The sequence below is a fragment of the Rosa rugosa genome, chromosome 1 (assembly GCF_958449725.1).
Source record: "Rosa rugosa chromosome 1, drRosRugo1.1, whole genome shotgun sequence".
In the NCBI taxonomy this organism is placed as follows: domain Eukaryota; kingdom Viridiplantae; phylum Streptophyta; class Magnoliopsida; order Rosales; family Rosaceae; genus Rosa; species Rosa rugosa.
In genome coordinates this window covers 66988530-67008955 of record NC_084820.1, presented here as the reverse complement: position 1 = coordinate 67008955, position 20426 = coordinate 66988530, and the positions used below count along the sequence as shown (strand labels likewise).

At 40.0% G+C, this 20426-nt stretch overlaps 2 protein-coding genes and 1 non-coding gene across 5 annotated transcripts; 1 reads left to right on the top strand and 2 right to left on the bottom strand.

Annotated features, from left to right (window-relative positions):
* Window positions 1–953: 953 nt before the first annotated feature.
* On the bottom strand, window positions 954–9027 carry LOC133726294 (uncharacterized). Of its 2 annotated transcripts, none has more exons than XM_062153808.1 (9): window positions 8662–9027; window positions 7606–7977; window positions 5615–7372; window positions 5047–5533; window positions 3011–4834; window positions 2747–2795; window positions 2401–2648; window positions 2153–2260; window positions 954–1796 (listed from the first exon to the last, which is right to left on the bottom strand). In XM_062153808.1, exons 2-9 carry the CDS (start codon window positions 7784–7786, stop codon window positions 1565–1567), a joined length of 4887 nt encoding a protein of 1628 aa, XP_062009792.1. In that variant the 5' UTR covers window positions 7787–7977; window positions 8662–9027; the 3' UTR covers window positions 954–1564. The 2 variants fall into 2 exon arrangements, with proteins under 2 accessions (XP_062009792.1, XP_062009793.1); XM_062153809.1 differs by having other exon boundaries at window positions 8716–9027.
* Window positions 9028–12198: 3171 nt separating this feature from the next.
* Window positions 12199–12271, top strand: TRNAA-UGC (transfer RNA alanine (anticodon UGC)). Its single transcript has one exon. It is a non-coding gene; the product is annotated as a tRNA-Ala (tRNA).
* An 82-nt stretch (window positions 12272–12353) lies between these two features.
* LOC133726293 (uncharacterized) lies at window positions 12354–20212 on the bottom strand. Of its 2 annotated transcripts, none has more exons than XM_062153807.1 (15): window positions 20017–20212; window positions 19574–19728; window positions 19347–19407; window positions 17579–19088; window positions 17449–17480; window positions 16849–16981; window positions 16414–16511; window positions 16167–16211; window positions 15470–15575; window positions 15023–15149; window positions 14192–14307; window positions 13611–13687; window positions 13218–13352; window positions 12883–12951; window positions 12354–12798 (listed from the first exon to the last, which is right to left on the bottom strand). In XM_062153807.1, the coding sequence occupies exons 2-15, from the start codon at window positions 19720–19722 to the stop codon at window positions 12526–12528; spliced, it is 2931 nt and encodes a 976-aa protein (XP_062009791.1). In that variant the 5' UTR covers window positions 19723–19728; window positions 20017–20212; the 3' UTR covers window positions 12354–12525. The 2 variants fall into 2 exon arrangements, with proteins under 2 accessions (XP_062009791.1, XP_062009790.1); XM_062153806.1 differs by having other exon boundaries at window positions 20020–20212.
* Between the last annotated feature and the right edge of the window lie 214 nt (window positions 20213–20426).

The window sequence follows — 20426 nt, the reverse complement described above, 5'->3', positions numbered from 1 at the left end:
TGGGTTTTAATTTAATTAACAGGGGCTAAAATGTCAATAGATGTAAGATTGGGTAAATGGGGTTAAAAAACTCTTGGTGGAGTAAGTGGGCATTTTTTGGGCTAAAAATGGGTAACTGGTCACAGCCCCTTTATCTTATACCATGTAGGATTAGTAATGTGAATATTCCTGAATTCAGGCTGAACCCTTTATCATATGCTATGTAGGATTAGAATGTACTAGTGTCATAAGAAGTATACAAATTAATCAGAGAGTATATGTTTTTCTTTCCCAAAGAGAAGATCTTCTTCTTAACCAACCCGTCAACAAAGTACACATGCTGACATGGACGAGCTTGACCGGGTCCCACACTACACGATGGCAAATCCTTCTTAGACCCACGTGGACTGGAGATGATGACGATAAAACAACAATGTGTTCGAGAAAACACAAAAAACCCAGTACCTCACCGTTGTTGTCGGCATTCAACAGCAATTTGCAGAAAGCACCCAAGTCCACCAATCAAAAGCCTCTTCAATTTTCCTCGTACGTATCCAAAGTAGTGTTTCACTTTCCAATCATAGTGAATCAGATACTGACTGATACAGACAGACAGAGAGAACAGTGGAGACCAGTTCAGGTTAATTTAAAGGATCATGAAAGACAATGACAAGTACATTATCTCTAGTGATTCCACCACCCTTTTTTCTTTTGTCATCTATTTAATAAAAGCCAAGCCCTTCCTTGTCCTTTACTCTATCTCCATGCTTTATGGGAGGGACAACAGAATCAATGTCTTGGACAACTGAAACCTTGTACTTTTCAAACAGCAAAAGACAAATGTTTTTAAGGAAGCTTCGGCAACCTTTTCAGAGAGATCTTGTGCTCCCGCCCCCCCCCCCCCCCCAATCGAATCACAGGAGTCCAAGGTATCAATCAACATCCACATGTGACTAATGAAAAGAAATCATTAATGGTAGGAAAAAGTCAGAAGAGGCAATCTTTAAAAAGAGCTCCCATGTTTGTGGTGGAGTCTCCGAAATAAGAATCTGTCGGATAATAATAAAATTACAAGCAACTATACCTTTCATAATATTATTATTCCATTTGCCCCTAACTAATTGCTTGCTGTTCAAGGTTCCCTAGTTCACCAGCAAAGCTCTATGTAGAACATACCTGTCGAAAGACACAAAGAGAAAACTACAATGCCGTAGATTGCTGTATAAATTAGGTATGCTAACTTAAACTTGGGCGACTAGAGACACATTCAGACCAACCATCCTCCTGCTACTACTACAGGTGCTACCTATTCTTCCTCTGGACTTCATGAAATATACAACAGAACATTATGTACTTCCAAAAATGACAACAATAGGTGTTGGTTCAAAAATGAACGAGCAGCCTTTAGTTACTTGGGGTTGATTTCCTGCTTTCCATCCTTGAATTTTGATTCTTCAATGCCAGCATGTGTCAGTATAAAGAGAGATGATCATAGACAGGTGCGGTAAGTGGTATATGGGAATGCCGATATAGATCAAACGAGAAGACGAGCATTCAGTTGGGGAAGGGATCGACCAATTGATAATCACAGTGAGAGACACTGTACCCCCTCTGGTAGATTCTTTGGCAATGGCTGTCCAGTGACATATCGTTGGGGACATGGTCGAGATGCATTTGTAAATGTGCCTGATGAAGATGAGGTTCCAGACATATCTGCTCGGGGGAGATGGAACTTCGCAAATCGGTTGATCACAGAAAATCTTTCCAACTCCTGACATTCCAGTCTTACATCTAAAATTGATGCTGCCCTGTCCAACCTGCCATCAAATGGAATTTCTTCAATGTTAGCATTGCTATACATAACTAGGTATTTATCATGAAAACTTTAAAGTTATTCAATTTGGGTTTCCAAGGAACGCATATTCTTCTGATTCCAAAAAGCAGAAGATTTTCTGTTTTAAGAGAGAGCAAATCACCTCGGGGAAGAGTAACCATTTCCCCTTTAAAGAGTTTGAAAGGAAAAGCATACTCATCTGAACCTTGGTCCAACTGCTTAGAGTTGGTTTGAAAAGCAAGAGAGAAAAAATCTTCAATTCAACCCCCTTATAACTAATGAACTGTGGTGACGAGAATTGTCAAAAAGATCTCAGGAATAGAAAATTTTATGTCATACCTCAATAATTCATTTTCCAGCTTCTTTGATCTATCCGTCAAGTTTCCCACAACTTTTGAAAAGAACTGGTCATCATCACTCTCAGAAACTTTGGGCTGATCCAGAATCCTATATGAAACGGTAACAGAAAAATTGTTTCTTAGAAGGCTTCTCAAGTCATACTATGTCAGTCACAAGTATTTTTGTAAATATTTAAAGCGGGTTAACAAATCTTTCTTTGCTTAAAAAACATGAAGATTGACACTTACATGTTACTGTTGTTCATTTGCTTAAGAGTACTGTTTTTCTTGCTGCAGGTCAGGCTGCATGCATCCCCTACGGAAGACTTGGCCACAAAATATGTCACACTATCATAGTGCAGAGCAGCATCTGCTGAGAGAAAAGATGCTGGTGCGGGGCCAAGCAAATGCTGCATAAACTGTGTTGTAAAGATAAGTCTTCTCTTGGCTCGAAAGATTGGCGGTACATCTTCAATCATTCCAAACTCATCTGGAACCTGTCATTGAAACAGATGTTATAGTCACTTGGATCACAATATCTAGGAAAGTTCAACTAAAATGAATTGCAATATATAATTCATTATCAGAAACTCACTTTCTCAATCAACCGATTGGACGCCAATGCCCAGTCTTCTTCTGCCATACTGCATAAGAAATGCATTCCATCAGTTAACATGAACACAAATTGGCTTGCATTGAAAGCAGTATAGATTGGAAAAGGGTTGAGTAAAACCTTCTGTGAGTTAAAAGAGGAGGGTTTGAAGAAAAAATAAATGGAAAACTCTAAATCATCGGTATTCAATCTTCCAACAACAAATTTTGAGCACAAAACCAAAATAATTGGTTAAAAAGAAAATACCTGAAATCTTGAACCTCTTTGGAACCTTGTGTTACTTTGTGCCATGGTTGGTCACAAATTGCAATTTTTCGTTTCTTTGGTCTCAAGATATCCATACTTTGGTTGCTGGCATTTGAATTCAACCCGCAAGGAGCTATCAATGGTTCATTTGGCACAAAATTGGCAGCCGTACCTGGCCAGACCTTGCTGCTTTGATTAGCATCAGAAGCATCTATTTGGTCCACAGAAGAATGTATATTTGGACTCTGAGAAGGCTTGAAAAGTGAGAACTGCCCTGCAGCAGTCCTTGCATCCTGCATCAGTGGCACCTGTCCATTTCTGAAATTCCCATACTGCTTAAACCAGTTGGCTGCCATAAATAGATTAGCCCGAGAAGCTTCAGCATGAATAGGTGTCCCGTTACTTCCAGTAGATTGACTCTGAGAATCAGTTTCACCAAATGCAACCATCACTTGAGCTTGAGGAGCAGATTGTGGTGAAGCTTTTATGCTCGGATCTTCTCTTGCTTCTGACAAGAAACTCGGAACAATGGTATTTCCATGTGGTAATGACTTGAGATGTGAAGCAGAATTCAGTTCACCATCCTTATTCTGATCATAGACGGACTGCTGTCCTGCCATAACAGTTGCCTGTCGTACGTCCAGATCCCTCCTACTTGGATCGGTCATCATATTCTTCATTGCCTGCACCTGGTGCAGCAGGGAGTAATTTTGACGAAGACCATGTGACGGATTTAAAGCATGGCCAATGAATTGGAGATTTCTTGCCGTGGGAGACAAAACATTGTTGTCACCATTATGTATTCTATCAGGATCCTGTAAGTTCGAATTAGCCAACAATGAACCCGAAGGCAAGCCACCTGGATCAGAGACATTCCTTACCCCTGGTTGTAAAGCCTCAAGCATTCCAGAAAACATTGGTTTCTGGCCCCTCTCTTTTGAATGCTGCTCTTCTGGAGAACTGAAGCCTTGTAAATGCCCACCACCTTGTCGGGAATTTAGACTATTTAGCTCCTTCAAAGTCGATGAAGTAGTTTCCATACTATCATTTGAAGGAACTACTGTGGGAACCTTTTGAGGTTCCATTCCAGAAAGATGTTGCTGACTTGCTTTATTTGTCCATAAAGTCTGCGGTCTGAATGAAACTCCACCCTGTGGAGGCATGCCCGTCATAAAAGGAGGATGAGATACTGGCACAGATTCCAGAATAGGGAATTGTTGACCATCAGGGTTGACAAAAGTTTGCTGAGGAGTATCTTGAGATTGAGCGAGGTTTGAATGTGGATGTCCAGTGGCAGTAGCAGGTAACGTTGCCTGTGTAGAAGGACCTGATGCATGTGGATTAAACAAAACTTGTGTTTGAAGCTGATTCCTTCGAAATGTAGGACTGGATGTAATTTCTGCAATAGAGCTCCCATGCATATAAGATTGGGAGATGCTTGATTGTCCCCCAATACTAAACTTATCATCCCAGCGAGCCCTTGGTGATGATTCATGTGATCTGGATAAAGATTGAGATGATGGCGAAGTAGCCAAGTAGGTCTGATTCTTTTCTCCAAAATCCGAATCCATTTGCCTTGCTGGTTGTAGCGAACTCTGAGGGGAGAACTGAGAGTTTGAATTGGACTGTCGTTGAGACGGGGGAGCCAATTTCAAAGCAAAACCGTGAGAAGCAGAAGACTGATTGTACATTTGATCAACAGATGCTACAGGAGGTTTTGCATCAGTCACCTCAGATAATGGATTAAATCCACTGGGATCAAACTGTGCAACAGACGTCTCCTTCAACCTGTCAACCTTGTTAAGAAGTTCCAGCATATTTTGACTGCCATGATTGAGCCACCCAAAGATTCAACATGAACAAAGAAACACAAGAAAAGAGTTAATGTAACAAAAGGATAGTTTGGAAACAAACAACAGCAAAATACGAAGAAAACAAATGTATACAGTATATAGTGATGGCTCTGAAAAAAAAAGTACAAATGCTCATTATTTCACAAAGTAATTATTAGTGCGAATCAAAACCTTAGTAACTACCTTGTTCCAGCTGTGAAATGGACACCACTAGGACCAACTGATCTGCCTACTGTAGCGGATATATCAACTGGCTTACAGTCATAAGTGTTGTCCTTTTGGTAGCAACTTTGCTGGTCATATGTTTTTCCGTCCCTCCCATAAGAGTTCTGAATAATAGGGGAGCTATTACTCATTTTTCGCTGTTTTTCACCTATGCCCTCATCCTCCTCTTTGTTGCTAGATAACATACGCTTCACATAATCAAGCTTACTGTTATCTTGGACTTGTGCGCTGGTTTCCTGATGGGTCTTGGTTATGTGTGCATTTGTCACAGAAGGGAAGTTAAACATATGTGAATTTTGTCTGCTTCTCAGAGTATCCTCTGAGCTAGATTGGAGTTGCTCCAATTGTCCAGTTGATCTTGAAAATGAAGTTACCCTGGTATCATCATCCCTCTTCCAAAGACCGCCATCAGAGTTCCTCTTGTACATGGCTTCATTAATATTACCTGTCCAATAATCAACCACAGTGTTATGGGAGCTGAAATTAGGAGCATTTCCACTAGGCGATAGAAAACTAACATTCCTACCTTCTGGTTTACTGCTTGGTTGAGCAATACCATATGGGTCCATTCTCTGCTGCGGTGCATCACACTCGGAGCGCTCATTTCTTTGACCGACCCATGTGTTGTCCAAATGCTCGAGTGTCTGTTGAACCTGCTGTCGAGGGTTACGATCCAACCATTCACTATTACTTTTGGGAGACTTCTGAATGGATTCATGAGATTCATCCTGGTGGAGACTTTCTCTATGCTCTGGTTTGTATTGAATGCCTGGCTGCTGAAATCCAGGGAAGCTCGAACTAACACTGGAATCGTTAAGCATGTGAAAAGGTTTTGAACTAAAGGAAGAGGCGCTGTGCAGGTTGTTATCAGCCCAACTTCCTTGTTGCTTCTCACTGTCCAAGATGTTTGAAGGCTGATTACCAGAAGACAATTCTGTATTCTGAAAACTCAAACCACTCCACTCCTCATGTAGACCGGTATCACTACTAGAATCTGCCACAGCAGACTGCATAAGTGCACTCCAGCTTCCTAACCCTCCACCACCAATATCATTGCAATTTACCAAAGAAGGATCCCAAAGGCTATCATCTGTATTAAACAAAATCTTCTCTTCCATTGGATCTAGAGGAACCAGCCCCTGTGAAGGGCCATGCTGCATTGTATTGCTTTGAGATATACCAGGCCAACTATCTCGCTCTTGCTTTCCATTGAGTTCCTGCAGAGATGTGTTTGTTAGCAAGGCATTCTCTTGCTGGATGCTCCCCAAGGTAGATCCACAATTTAAACCCGGCACAGTAACTTGTCCAAACATATTTTTCCCCTGAAAGCCTTGTTTGGATATCAAAGCTCCTTGAGGCAAGAAAACCTGATCTGGAGTAGTACAATGATCACCTACAAAGGAGTTACTGAAAGCTGATGCCTGCGCAGCAGGCTTCTGTACTTGATTGTTAGGCTTGGTCAACAAATTTACAGAATCTTGAGACATAGACTGGAGATGGGAATACTGACTCATGTTTCCCCTTCCACTAGCAATAGGAGTACCATATAAGGATACATCGAACTGCTGAGGAGCCTGACCCATTGAGCGCAAAGTCTGACCTTGCTCTTGTGAAAAACTAACTCTATTAGATACATTTTGTCCAGCAGGAGATGCACCTCGCTGCACCCAATTCATTAACATTTGGGGTGTTTCGTTAACAGGTGTTCCATTAATGAGAGGTGAAAACTGAACCCCAGCAGCCTGCTTGGCGACTGCAGAGAGCTGATTTACTGAATTCTGTTGCCTTGAATCACCAAACTGCTGTAGTTGCTGCTGCCTCTGAAGTTCTTGCAGTTGCTTAAACATTAGGTGTTGCTGCAACAACTGCATTTCATTGTACCCTGACTGCTGCATTGAATGATGTGGTGGAATGCCTTGTTGGCCCCTCGCAAATTGCTGTTGCCTTCCAACAAAGTTAATCTCGGTGGAAGCTTCAGTGATTTCAGACCTTTCTGAATTGGTTGTCAGGGTGGGACTATCACCTGATGCATTTTCTTGCTCTGATTGAAGGATAGATAAGCCCTGCGATGCTAAATTATGTGGAACAAAACCTGTGCTCTCACCAAAAAACTCAACTTGATTGTGGCTTGCCTGCAAAATGTCTCGTCCAAGCATATAGTCATTCGTCTTCAGATGTTGGTGTCTGGGTTGAATATTGGACAATCCAGGTCTCTGAGTCAAGTGTGTATAGTCTTGATCAAATGACACATTCAGAGATCCATTGCCATGTCCTCTCACAGAATCTGCAAATACCACAACAGTACATTAGGGAATTCAAAAACTGAATGGGTTTTCACATTACCATGAATCAACTGTCTTGGCTGCAGGTGGGGTGGGGGAAGGAGGGAGGTTGTTGTGTTTCAAGAATTTTCCACTATTTGCAAAACAGAATGGAAACTCTAATGCATTCATGACAATCAAAACAGCAGACTTATAAAGCAATTGAGGAAAACATAGAAAGTGAAACCACTTCTACCTAATAGTTGGATGTTATTCTTCGAACTGAAACTTAGAGGTTCACTGATCTCTCTTTGTTTTTCCTGCCACTGATTGTAAACAAAGCCAGGCCAATTACCATCCGCAACTTGAGATTGACGGGAATAGTTGTCTAGCTCATACAATTTGTGGATCCTGCCTTCAATTTCGTTACCAGGCATTAAATTTCCAGGCAACAAATTTTCCCAACTAATTGCTTTTGTGAAAAATAGCTATGACGGCAGATGTATCAGACTGCCGCATCTCTACAATTCCACTTAAGGGCAGCCTTTACACGCTAGAAAAATCAGAAACATAAGTCATACTCCAAAATGGCCACGGAGTTCCCATAGCAACATACCATAATAATATCCTGCATTAAGAAACGGAAAAGGTTTCAGCACACAAATGAGAAACAAAGAATGCACAGGCAATTTCAACAAATGAACAATTAATGAGTGAAAAGCTAGTTAGGTGTCTAAAATTCAAACATGGAATCTACATCCATACAGTAAAATCACATGTCAAACTCAAGTAAGTCTCATTAAATGGAGAACCACTATAACTGTCTTCCAATTGTAATGCAGATTAACCAACTCATAAATTCCACGCAAAGCGTCGAAATCTGGTTCAATCACTTCAAAAATAGAGACTGCAGCCTAAAACTTAAAAATTCGAAACTAGGGGATTGTATGGCAGCTTCAAGATCCAAACTTTTCGATATTCTCCTCACAAAGAAACTCACTTCAAAACGAAAATTCACGAATCTCAACTAGACAAAGCAGCCGCAAAGATAGCAACCAGAACCAGAAATGAAACTTTACCAAAAAGCTTTAACAAGTTTTTGAGAGAAGCATTCAAAGATTATAATCAAACCAAAAAAAAATAATAATAATAATAATCAAAACTTTACACCTCAAAACCCTTGCACAAACAAAACAAATCTCAACCTCGCAAGCCCAAAAACCCCAATTGCCCCCCAAGCAAATCACTAAAATTGACCACTCCAGAGCTGAATTTGACTAAAATTGAAACCAGAAACCCTCTCATTTCTTACAGTTAAAGCATCGAAACGAGCCGCGTCAGTTAAAAGAAGGAGTTGGGAGCTCACAGTGTGATCCAAACCCAATACAAAATTAGGGTTCTTCTTCTTCAACTCCAGCGGTGTCAATACGGCGTCGTTTCCTCCCCCCTCCTGCAAAGCTTATAAAATTCACACTTTCCCTAAGCTCCGAAACGACGACGCAAAATGGGCTCCGACCTCTCTCTCTCTCTCTCTCTCTCTCTAAGACTCTGTTTGTTACTGTGAAGAGAAGACTAGAAGCAGAGTGAGAAACCAAAATGAAATTTCGTTTTTTCGGACCAAAAAGCCGAAGATAAAGCCGTCCAAACAAACGCTGCCCAAAAATATGTTTTCCCAACCAACTCACACAGACTCTCAGAGGAAAACGCCGCCCCAGCCTCGGGTCCGGACCTCAGGCTCGGGGAGACCCGGAGCTGACGTACGGGGTGGAAACATTATTGTGCTGTGTAGGAGTTTGGTGCTCGAATTTTTACTGCCCGTTGGATGGAGATAATAGGGAGATCGACGGTGGATTGTAGAGGGGAGACGTGTGCTTGCGTAAGCGTGCGGCTTTGCTCGTGGATTGAGGGTGGGGGAAAGGGGGAAAAGTAGACGGGATATTCGGATGGCACGCGCTTTTGTACACGCGTGGAGGTGGTAAAGCTTTATTTTTCAAGCTCTTTTTTTTGTTTCTTTTATTTACTTTTTTATTTTTGATAAATAAAAAAAGGATTGTGATTGTTTTTTGTTTTATTTTCCCGCCGTCATTTTAAGCAATCAAATTAGGGATGAATTGGTACTAAAAAGGATTGGTGCCATAGTTAGGGGTCATCATTTGGCAGCGAGTCCAAAAGTCAATGGGCATCCGCCCGGTCTATTGGGTAAAAGTCCAACCTGGCCCGCAGTAAAGCTCATCTCGATCCTGTCTCGTGCTTGCTTATTGGGCACGAGACAGGGCTAGGGCGAAGGGTTCAAAGCCCATTATATGCCCATAAAAGCCCGCACGACCCGGCCTTATAACCTCAGCCTGAAAGTCCATCTAATTCTAGTATTAAATTTTTTTTTATGTAGTTATATTGAACTAATTATTGCATTAGGCCGTATTTTCATTTAATTTTGTATTTTATTTTGTTCAATCATGAACATGTCATAATTTTTTCATAGTTTTTTGTATTTTTTTTTTTAACAAAAGACATGATATATAAATATAAGAGGCCGTGACCACTTACCCAATTTTAATCTACAAATTGCCCACTTACTCCACCTAGTGTTTTTTAACCCCATTTACCCAAACTAACAGTGTTTGACAGTATTGCCCTTATTTTAATTATTAAATTACACTCATCTCTCTCTCTCTCTCTCTCTCTCTCTCTCTCTCTCTCTCTCTCTCTCTCTCTCTCTCTCTCTCTCTCTCTCTCTCTCTCTCTCTCTCTCCCCTCTCCCCGATCTATTCTCTCTCTCCTCCCCCCTCACTGATTTCTTCACCGGAAACCGAATCCGGCAACACAATCATTCCACCATCCCCATCGCCCAAATAAAAGTGCCGCCTCCTCCAAGCAAATCGATCCACAACTTGGATCTGTGAACCCCAGTCCAGATCGGATCAGTCCGATCCGTTGAGATCCAGGCCGCCACAGATACGACATCGCCGGCAACCCTCAAACCTGCACCTCCAAGCCATTTTGCCGATGAGTACAGCGAGGCAGCAATCCAAACCAACTACCAACTCGATCTTCCCCCTCCAGACAGCCACAGTGATCCCAGCCCGATTCGACTCCGCTCCCCAGACACAACCATGCCCCGACCACGGGCTAGTTCGCCAACCCAACCCGGTCGCATCTTCCGCCTCGCAATCCAGTAACGACCTCCAAACCGCCGGTGGGGAAGCACCGGCGAAAAAACCATCCAGCCTCACACTCTGATGGGTGCCCAGATCAATTTCTGGGTGCCCAGAGCTTTTTTTTTTTTTTTTTGGTATACTGAGATTTTTTTTTTTTTTTTGTATCTGTAATGTATTCATTTTGGTTCATTTGAGGGCAATAATATGATTATTGGAGGGTAATAATATGATTAGTGGGGCAATAATATGATTAGTGGGAGGCAATAATATGATTATTGGAAGGCAATAATATGGTTATTGGGAGGCAATAATATGATTATAAATTGATCAATTGTGCCTGTAGTGTATTCATTTTGGTTTTGGGAGTTCATACAATTCACTGGACGGCAATAATATGATTTTTGGAATGCAATAATATGATTACTGGGGGGCAATAATATGGTTACTGGGGGGCAATAATAGCCGGATTCCGGTCATCGGTCACCGGATTTCGGTTACCGGTTCCCGGAATCCGGTCATCGGTCGCCGGAATCCGGTCACAGGAGTCCGCGGCTGCCACTGGTCACCAGAGCTTAGCAAGGTGGAGGATGACTTCTCTCTCTAAGTGAGAAAGAAGGAAAGGGCAAAAAAGTCTCAAAAATTAATAAAAAGAATTAAAAAAGAATTAATTGGGTAAAGGGGAAATAATCCCTTAGAGTGTTTTGGGTAAATGGGGTTTTTAAACTCTTTGTTGTGCAAGTGGGCAATTGTTAAGCTGAAATTGGATAAACGATCATTTCCCCTAAATATAAATGGGCTCGGCCTTGCCCACCCAAAAAGCCCTGCCCGGCCCAACCCGTAAGGCCCTGAGCCTTGATTTTTAAGAAAAATCAGGCCCTGCCCGACCCGAAAAATAAAAACAATATGTTGCAGCCCTGCCCGCCCTGGTCCGAGCCCATTAATTTTGGGCAGGCAGCCATGCCCATTGACGACCCCTATCTAGGGTTATTACTCTCTCGGGTTTGTAATAAATAGATTTGGGCCAGGAAAAATACTAAGCCTGATATCTTGCCTGACGTTGTAAACCTAATAGTGAGAAATTCTCTGTATTTTTATTATTTTCAGAACTACAAGTTACGTATAATTTACAATGGAATAAAAACTATAGACATGAAAGTAGGCAAATCTCCGGTGACTTACGTATAATTTACAATGAAACAGTCTGCAGTACCTTGTGAGCTAATCAAATCAAAGAGTTTGTAAGAAAGACTGTTCGAATTATTGTGGTAACGCTTGCATGCTCATAAATAATCATAATAACTGATGACGTGATCTAACCAAAATAACAGCAAGAAAACTCGCTTCCATCAACGCATTTATAGATAAATGCCCTATTTCCTAGTCAAAGATAGTACGAGTATAGGGGACGGTGGAGACTGAGGTCAAGCTCTTGCTTTAATTTCCCTCAAGTTGTGCATTTATTGGAATGTCTCCGACATGCTCCAAATAAATTACACTACCAAATCTAGTCAAACAAATTTCCTTAACTTTTACTTTTTACAATATCAGAAATGAAAAAAAATCAATTCTTCCTTTTACAATATCAGCTTTAGGTAAGACACTTAACACCTTGCTACAGATTTTGCTTTCACTTCGGTAATTGTGCTCTGACTTTGACTTTCATAATGACTAAGGTCAAGAGATATCAAATTGGGGATGTAGCTCAAATGGTAGAGCGCCCGCTTTGCATGCGGGAGGTACAGGGTTCGATCCCCTGCATCTCCAATAAAATCTCTTTTTTTTTTTTTTTTTTTTTTCTTCACACATGGAAAGAGATATTGGGTACAGAACTGATTTGCAATGAAAATTGGGTACACACCATCTCTTCTGGCTTTTATTTGGAATTGAAATATGTTTATTTACAGCTTTTTTTGCATTCTATGCACTTATTTACACAGTTATTCATCAACCTCGTGCAGAAGGGAGTTACAATTATTGGTGTTAAACATACAACAAGTAGTTCTTATACCTGAATCAGACTATTGTCGTAACCACACTATGTAATCTGCTCCTTTATCAACAAACTTCTGCCAGCTCCCTTCCAAATGGTTTTCCTTTGAGGGATTCCAGTCGAAATGTCCGAGCTTCATTACTAGAGTGTCACCTATATGTGCAACATACCCTTCATTGTTTGCATGGTATATCTTCACAGCGCTCCGGCAATGGATCCCTGCCCTTCTCCGAGCCTCAATGAGCTCAGTTAGGATCTCATGAAGACCAAAGTCGTATAAATGGTCGTAAAAGATGGTAGGCTGCAACAAATAAAGGCAAATTATTCATCCCCCAAAGAGAAAAAGAAAGCAGATTGGCAATTGGGTGATTGAGAGAGAATATACTGTTCCAGGATGGGTCAAAATGTATGCATATCCCTGTGTAAGCTTTTCTCGTGGAAATGGCCAATGACCCTGAATTAAGGATACACATGTTAGAAGTTCATATACAAGATCCGCGCTTCATTGTATACAAAAAATCAAGTTTAACAAGTAATGATTTTACTGGTTATCTATCGGTTCAAGCCTTACTGTCAAGGCCCGAGAGGATAAGGTTACAATATCAATAACCAGCTTCTTCTGCCTCAGTAATGTATAACACTAAAGTGATATTATTTATGCATATATTTGCAATCAGTGTCTGTGATGTGTATGTGAGTGCATGTGTGAGAGAGAGAGACCTGTGTTGATCCTGTGTCATGGTTCTCCAAAAATGTAACAGCACGTGACGGCCACCATCCCATAACTCCAGTTGGTTTACCCTGAGGATCTATTAACCTCCAATATTGGTTATGAAGAGCAGAATGGAGAATTCCCTGCAGAAGTGCAACAGTCAGTGTGTATTAGGCTGAAATAGATTAAAATTCTTTGCTTTTTAGAAACGAACACCAAGTCCTTTCAAAAAAAAAAAAAGAAACGAACACCAAGCTGATTTGGCAATTGTCCCACGTCAGGATTTCTCTCTCTCTCTCTCTCTCTCTCTCTCTCTCTTTTCTGTCCTTATTTCCTCAGTCTAAGTGACATCCTTCTGGTGCAAATTTTTCATGATGTTAGATGCAGCAGATAAAAGGTACCTTAGTTGTGACATCAAATGCTGAGGAACTGCCGCCTGTAGCATTGATCCAATTAACTATCCTTTGGCGATGAGCATCTAGAAATATAGACAAGTTTATCATACAAGTCCACGTTTATCATATGGCAATGGAATTTAATTAATTTAAAGAGTCTAATATGATAGTCTTATAGTGGACACAGTGATGAATGAATCGACACCTACTTATATTCCCTGTTCTCATTTTTATTTCCTTGTGACTGGCGAGTAAGAACCCCACAGCTCTGTTAATAAATCTAGAACTTCAACTCTTATTTGGGTAGCTCCTATGATATTCCCAACCAGAAAAGAATTTTTTATAATATTACAGTAACATATAAATTAGATTGAGGGGTTCCGCAAGGATGTTAAGATCAATAGAGAAATGAATCTTACCACACCTTGCTCCAGATTTTGACATATGCATGACTACTTTAGATATTGGAAGTATTGAGCAGATTTGGAATGAGATGGGAGGGGTGTTTCAATAGTTTGCTTTCAACCACCAACTCATAAAGCAATTACCAAAATTACAAAGTCAATCTACAGTCCACGAGTTCTTACCTTGATTGTAACACAAACTTCCATTTTCATAAGCTAAACTGTCCCAATATTCTCCAATAGCAAATGCTGGATTCGAAGCTTCAATATATTCCTTTACATGGGTACCAGAGAAGCCTCTGCGAGCAACAAAAGGAATTAAACCCACAATCAACTAAAAAATAAATAAATAAAAGATCTATGAATGCATAAGATCATTCGGAAGTTTTCAAACAAACCCTGCACATTAGGGGCGGCTTAAGCATCAAATTGGTATGTGCCTCTAATATCACATGGAATACATACTCGAAGCTTTGAGTGGGGGAAGTGCTAATAAGTTATAAGTCTTTGGCTCTTTTATTGTCTCTATAGTTCCTTTGGTTCCAGAATTATAGCCTAAACTTTTTCTCTAAATGTAAAAACGAAAATCATAAAGATAGAATACAATAAACGCCTGATAAAATTCCCAGACAGCCTGTTGATATAATGGCAGCATCTAGATGTCCATTTGAAACCAGAAAATATCCAATTGCTATAAAAAGGGGGTTTAAGGGCGTGTTTTAATTACTATTACCATTTGATCTCAAGAATTACTAGCATATAATAAGTCAACTACTACTACTATACATCATAAGGGTGCAGTAAACTCCAGACAGAAACATATAAGGATGCATTCTTCTGCTTAAGCTTATCCCAAGTATCCTACTTGAAATTTGAAGCACATAATTTAAAACAGATGAGCAAATTAAGCCAATAAAAGCAAAAGACAAATATGTTAGAGACTGAAAAGTAAGGAAACACCCTTAAGTCTCAGGTCCCCACTCCAACCAAAGAAGAAGAAGAAAACATCTTCACCTTACAAAATCAAGGCGCCATCCATCAAAACCAATATCACTCCTAAGCCAGTTTAGCCACTCCTTTATATCTTTTCTTACAAAGTCCTTTGAATGATCAATATTGGGTGCTGCATGGAATATATCCCCTACAGTGCATTAACAGCAGATGAGTAGGAGTGTAAGCTTAAATCTTCCGATATGATAGCCTCTACACTTGCATATACTTGTATTATGAATCTTATTTCTGTAAGCACGATTGATCATGATTGGTAACTAGCATGTTATCAAGTAGGAAACAATTTAGCTAAAGTAAGTAAATCAAATTACAAGGATCAATAGCTTAAGTGTTAGACAGATCATGTCTCAGAGACTCATCCCTTTCCATTTTAATCTTGATGCCAATTGGAGGGTATCCTGGCAAAATCAACATGATGACCCTTTAAAGAATGAAAAAAGCTGTAAGTACCACTCGAAGGGTTTCCACAGCCCTCAAAATTTGGATCATCACAAACGATTGCTTCAGGCCCCCATGCAAGCTTCCCACCAAAGATGTTCCAAACACCATTTGGACTCTGAAATCAGCAAAAATATCACTAAGGTCACTCTCTGAGAGAAAATTGCATGCCCCGAGTCTGAAAAAATATCTGACACCTTAACCATGGCATGCATGAGTCATCCAACTGGTGTTCATTGACACTAGATAATAGTAGTTCATTTTTTGCAGAACGTGATACAAGCTCATGTGAATAGCCATATACTGTATGAAATGGCCACCAAAAATATAATAGGAAAATCGATATGCTGTGGATAAGGAGTACAGCCTCTGATAAACAAAATGCAATGTTAAGTTGTTATTATATCTTGTTGAGACTACTTTCACATATGATTGCCGGAGCTAAATAAAGTAATTCTGAGAATAATGAAAACAAAAAGAGAAGGAATATTGCAAAAAACACTTCAACCACCATAAAACAATATACCTATGTTACTTATAGTTTTAGTTCCTTCCCAGAGGTTAGCTGAAGTATCATTTTATATCTAGACTTAAAAGGTCAGCTTGACTGTACAAACCTAGTGTCATTGGACAACAACCTGAGCTGTAAAAGACTTCATTCCTGTTCGAAAAGTAATCAGTGAAATATCAAACTTAATCATTAATTTACCTGTTTATGAGCACATCGATGATTCAGGACAACATCTCCCAAGGCCTGTGGTCACATGCAACATACTTTTTAAATCCAATATTGTACTTGATCATGAAAAAAAATAAACAATACCCCCATTACATATGCAGCTATCTTCAGAATTGGGTTTTCAAAGGCAACACAGAAGACAAAATTTATCATCCAAAACTCACTAGATTGTTCAAAGTTCAAAATTAAAGTAGTCAAATCAAAAATCAAAAAGTACCAGAAGATCATGAGCATGCATCTCCGCAATACAGTGTTGAAGTTCTTCCTTAGTACCATATGCCGAGTTCAAATTGTAAAGGTCAGAAGGCATATAACCTGCATGTCATTTCATACCAGTTACAATGCTGTACATACATTACTAACAGGCCAAAACTTCATTAATTCATTTTCAATGCTATAAATCCTAATGTTCCTAACATACACCCTAATGTAGGTTGCTCATCACATGTGAATTGAATACACATTTTAAATAGCTCAAACAGAAGAAAAATAATGCAGATCAAGTGACTGGGTAGGATTGCAACAGTAATGCAACCAAATAATATCATAGCCACCAGAGGGAGCACATGCATGCACAAGAATCTCCTACAAAAAAGGCACTAATTTTGTTATATCTAACAATGATGATGAGATAAGGACAGAGGAGATGAACCTTGAGGAGCAACGGATTCCGTTGGTGGTGGGAACCACACTGATGTTACCCCAATTTTAGATAAATCAGAAGCTTTAGGAGCTAAATCAAGGTACCACTGCTTTCTCCAGCTTTCCCAATTGAAACCTTGAAACTTCAAAAGCAATAGAATGAGATTTATCAGAGGTAAGACAACAGCCTAGATTGCTTCTTTCTCTCTTGTTAAGTAATCAAAGAAAAAAAAAATAGTAGATTGTGAGAGAGAGAGAGAGAGGGCTAGACATGTATTGATCAAAGTATATTCAAAATCTAGTCATATCAATATCATATAATCATGACACCATAATACTTGAGATATAGCTATTTCTACTGAAAGTTATGTTTTTGGTCATTAATATGGTTAATGAACATATGGCAGGAAAAATCCTCAATTGAAAAAGAACATCCTCCTGAAGACTCCAGGAACAGGACAGGTTATAATCAAAGAGGTTGAGAAAAAAACATTTTGTAAGAGCAATGCTGCAGACAAGAACCCGAGTTCAAAGACAGTCTTACATCACCAACGTTTTCTTAGATTACAATGAATATTGGAATTTTAATCAATGGGAACTAATGACATACCACAATCTCACGTCCTGTTCCAGTTCCTGGCTCTGCAAATAGTCAAAGTATAATCAGAAGTCAGATACAGGCCTTGTCTTGGGACACGTGTTTCCTCAAGCAACAGTTTCCAGAATACAAGGAAACTAACCTAATTTTGTTTGTTCCTCAGTCCTCTGCCATTGTGTGGTCTTCCGCTGAAGAACACGCTCAAGAGCCTTCCTTTTCTTCTCTATTGTTTCTTTCTCAAAAGCATGCTCAATAAGTGTATCCCCCTCCTTTGGCTTTTCCAGAGCTATTGACCATACTTCCTCAGGCTTTGGCAAGTTCAAAGATCTGAACTCTGAACTCAAGGCTTCAGCTACATCAATCTTCCTTGGAGGAAACTTGGTACGGATAGTACATATTCTCCTTGCCATCCATTGAGGTATCTCTCTGCGAGGACCATCACTTAAAAGTTTCCATTTCTGTGAATCATCATTGGTCAAAAGGTCTATCCTTCCACCATTAACAACAAAAATGGAATCTTCTTCCCGATCACCTGGCTGCCTTTCCTTCAATAACAAGGATTCTGCAGTTTCTGCTCTCTGTCTCCACATCTTTGTAGTAGCTTCAGATGCCTTCAACGATCTTTGCAGTGCTTCGCATCTTCTCAAGTAGGCATCATCTTTGGAATGTACTGTTTCTTTCACAGCTGCAACAGCATCCCTAATGCTTTGTAGTAACTCAACATTGAAAGCCCCTGAAGGAGCCTGGTTTCTTTCCGATGAATCTTTCTTCATCTGCTCCATCAATGACATGATTTCCTGCTCTCTCTGGAGACTCTCTTTGCTGCTTGACTCCTGAAATTCAACCAATGCTTTCTCAGCATCAGTAGCTCGGACCTCAAGCAAATTTGCATATGCATGGGCCTTTTCCAACTCCAACTTCAACTTAGCGACATCACTTTTTGTAAGCAATAACTGAGATTCTAAATCATTCACAGCACCCTGTAGCATGATGTTCTTTGACTGGACCGAAGCAAGCTCATCAAGTGGACTCATACTGTCATTAAATGCTGACGCAGCTTTTGTTGCATGGTCACCAGCTTTTTCTGCCATGTCCAGGGCCTTCTCTATAGCATTTTTCGACTGTTCCACAATAGACAATATAGTACCTTCAGTCATATCCTTAATTTGCTTTTCTATCTGATAAGATGCTTCAGCAGCTGTAGTTTCAGCAGCGGAAACCCTCAACTGGGCATCTTCTAGTATGTGAGATGTTGCCTGCTGAAAAGCAATTTCTGCTAGCCTCTCTACTTGTACCGCAAGTTGAACAGCATCTTGTTTCACAAGGACTAACTTATCTTGCAAGCTGAACTTCTCTTGAGCTGATTCCTGCAGCTTCTGATTGAACAAAGATTTTGCAGCCTCAAGTTCCGAAACAGCCATATCCTTGTCGTGCAATATGGTAGCTACATATTCCTGTTGTTTTGCCTCAAAACATGCCAACTCTTCAAGCAATTGATCCCTCTCTTTCTCAATGGCTTCTTGTCTAGCATGAGCCTCAGAAAGTGCTAATTTAGCTGTCATTAACTCATCCTCCTCTACACTCAACATTTCATTTCTTCCTGAAGAAAAACTGTCACTGTTGTCAACAACATCCGTAACACTGGAATCATCCTGTCGCATAAATCAAAACCCATGAGTAGCATGCCTCAACTGCTTGACCCTTACCCCATCAGCTTCGTATAAAGCTTAGTCAGTTCCACTAACCAAATATTTCAAAATTTTCATTTCTTTTCTAGGTAATTATCCATTACAGTGGATATCATATAAGTTCAATTCTGTAAGCAAGACTACTGGTGAAAATTGATACTACGTGGAGAAGCCTATAATTAATTTAGCACAAGAGATAGATATTTGTAATATCAGGCATACCAGGCTTGAAAATATGCTTGTTCTTGATTTACATAGCCAATGTTCTGTGAGGGATAGTTTCCTACAAAAATTTCAATTTGGTCATGATACAATCTCAAACTTAAATCACAGACACCAGTTTCCACCCAATACAAAAATATACACGTACACAATAATAAACAACTGCAAGAAGACAATGTGAGAAAGAATTCAATTTGGAAAATTCGCAAGAGAAACCGATGACATACTTTTTTCTATTCGAGTTTGTTCTGAAAACAAGAGGGCGCCACCGCCGCAGGAATAAAGTCGTATCATGTTTGCAATGTCCACCTGAATATGACACGGCGAGGTTGGGAATAACCCCAGCTGCCATATCAGGCAATGAAATAACACCCATTTCTACCTGTAACGCAAACACAATCCGGATGATCAATAAGACATTGTGCAGGAAAATGAACAACAACTCAAAATGAGGGTCTTCAACAATACAGAAATTCATGCAAGATTTTACCATACTTCAATTTTTTAATTTTTTTTTTTCCAACAAAGGATCAAGGAAAAAGAAAAAAGAAACAAATAGAAACTTGAGGCAATATAACCAAGATAAGAAATAAAAACACATGCTGATGCAAGCACACATTATGAAATCTCATTGGAAAAATAGAATGGAAACATGTAGATACAGAAGCACCACCTGATGCAAAAAAAAACAATGAGGTATGATTAATTATCCGAAAGAGGAAGGTGATGAGGCCCCCATGCATGATTTAGGTGCTGCTTGGTTTGGAAAAGAAAGAGAGCAAATGTGGGATGGATTTGGATGATTGATTATTGATGAAGAAGAAGCTAGGGAGCAGAGAAAATAGGAGAGATGGTGTAATTAATGGCGCGAGGACTGAGGTGGCGTGAAATGTGGCAATCTTTTTCCCATTCACTGAAAGCTTGAGTTTGACCCGGAGTGAAATTACTCAACCGCCCCCACCCCCCCAATAACAGGGGAAAGGGACATAATCGATAATGACGGTTCAGTCATTTTCCATGTAGCTCTCGTTCACGGATTGTCACAGACTCACCTGCAAAAAGGTAATTTACTTTTTTTTT

Bases quoted from the DNA above. Each gene is read 5' to 3' on its own strand.
- LOC133726294 (XM_062153808.1), bottom strand. From the start codon at position 7,786: ATGCCTGGTAACGAAATTGAAGGCAGGATCCACAAATTGTATGAGCTA. The intron at 7,373-7,605 runs GTAGAAGTGGTT...TGGTATTTGCAG, and splicing joins GAATAACATCCAACTATTAG to ATTCTGTGAGAGGACATGGC. The intron at 2,649-2,746 runs GTGAGTTTCTGA...TTTCAATGACAG, and splicing joins CCAATCGGTTGATTGAGAAA to GTTCCAGATGAGTTTGGAAT.
- LOC133726293 (XM_062153807.1), bottom strand. From the start codon at position 19,722: ATGGGTGTTATTTCATTGCCTGATATGGCAGCTGGGGTTATTCCCAAC. The intron at 17,481-17,578 runs GTTAGTTTCCTT...GACTATTTGCAG, and splicing joins TGAGGAACAAACAAAATTAG to AGCCAGGAACTGGAACAGGA. The intron at 14,308-15,022 runs GTGAAGATGTTT...TGTTGCTCGCAG, and splicing joins TGGCGCCTTGATTTTGTAAG to AGGCTTCTCTGGTACCCATG.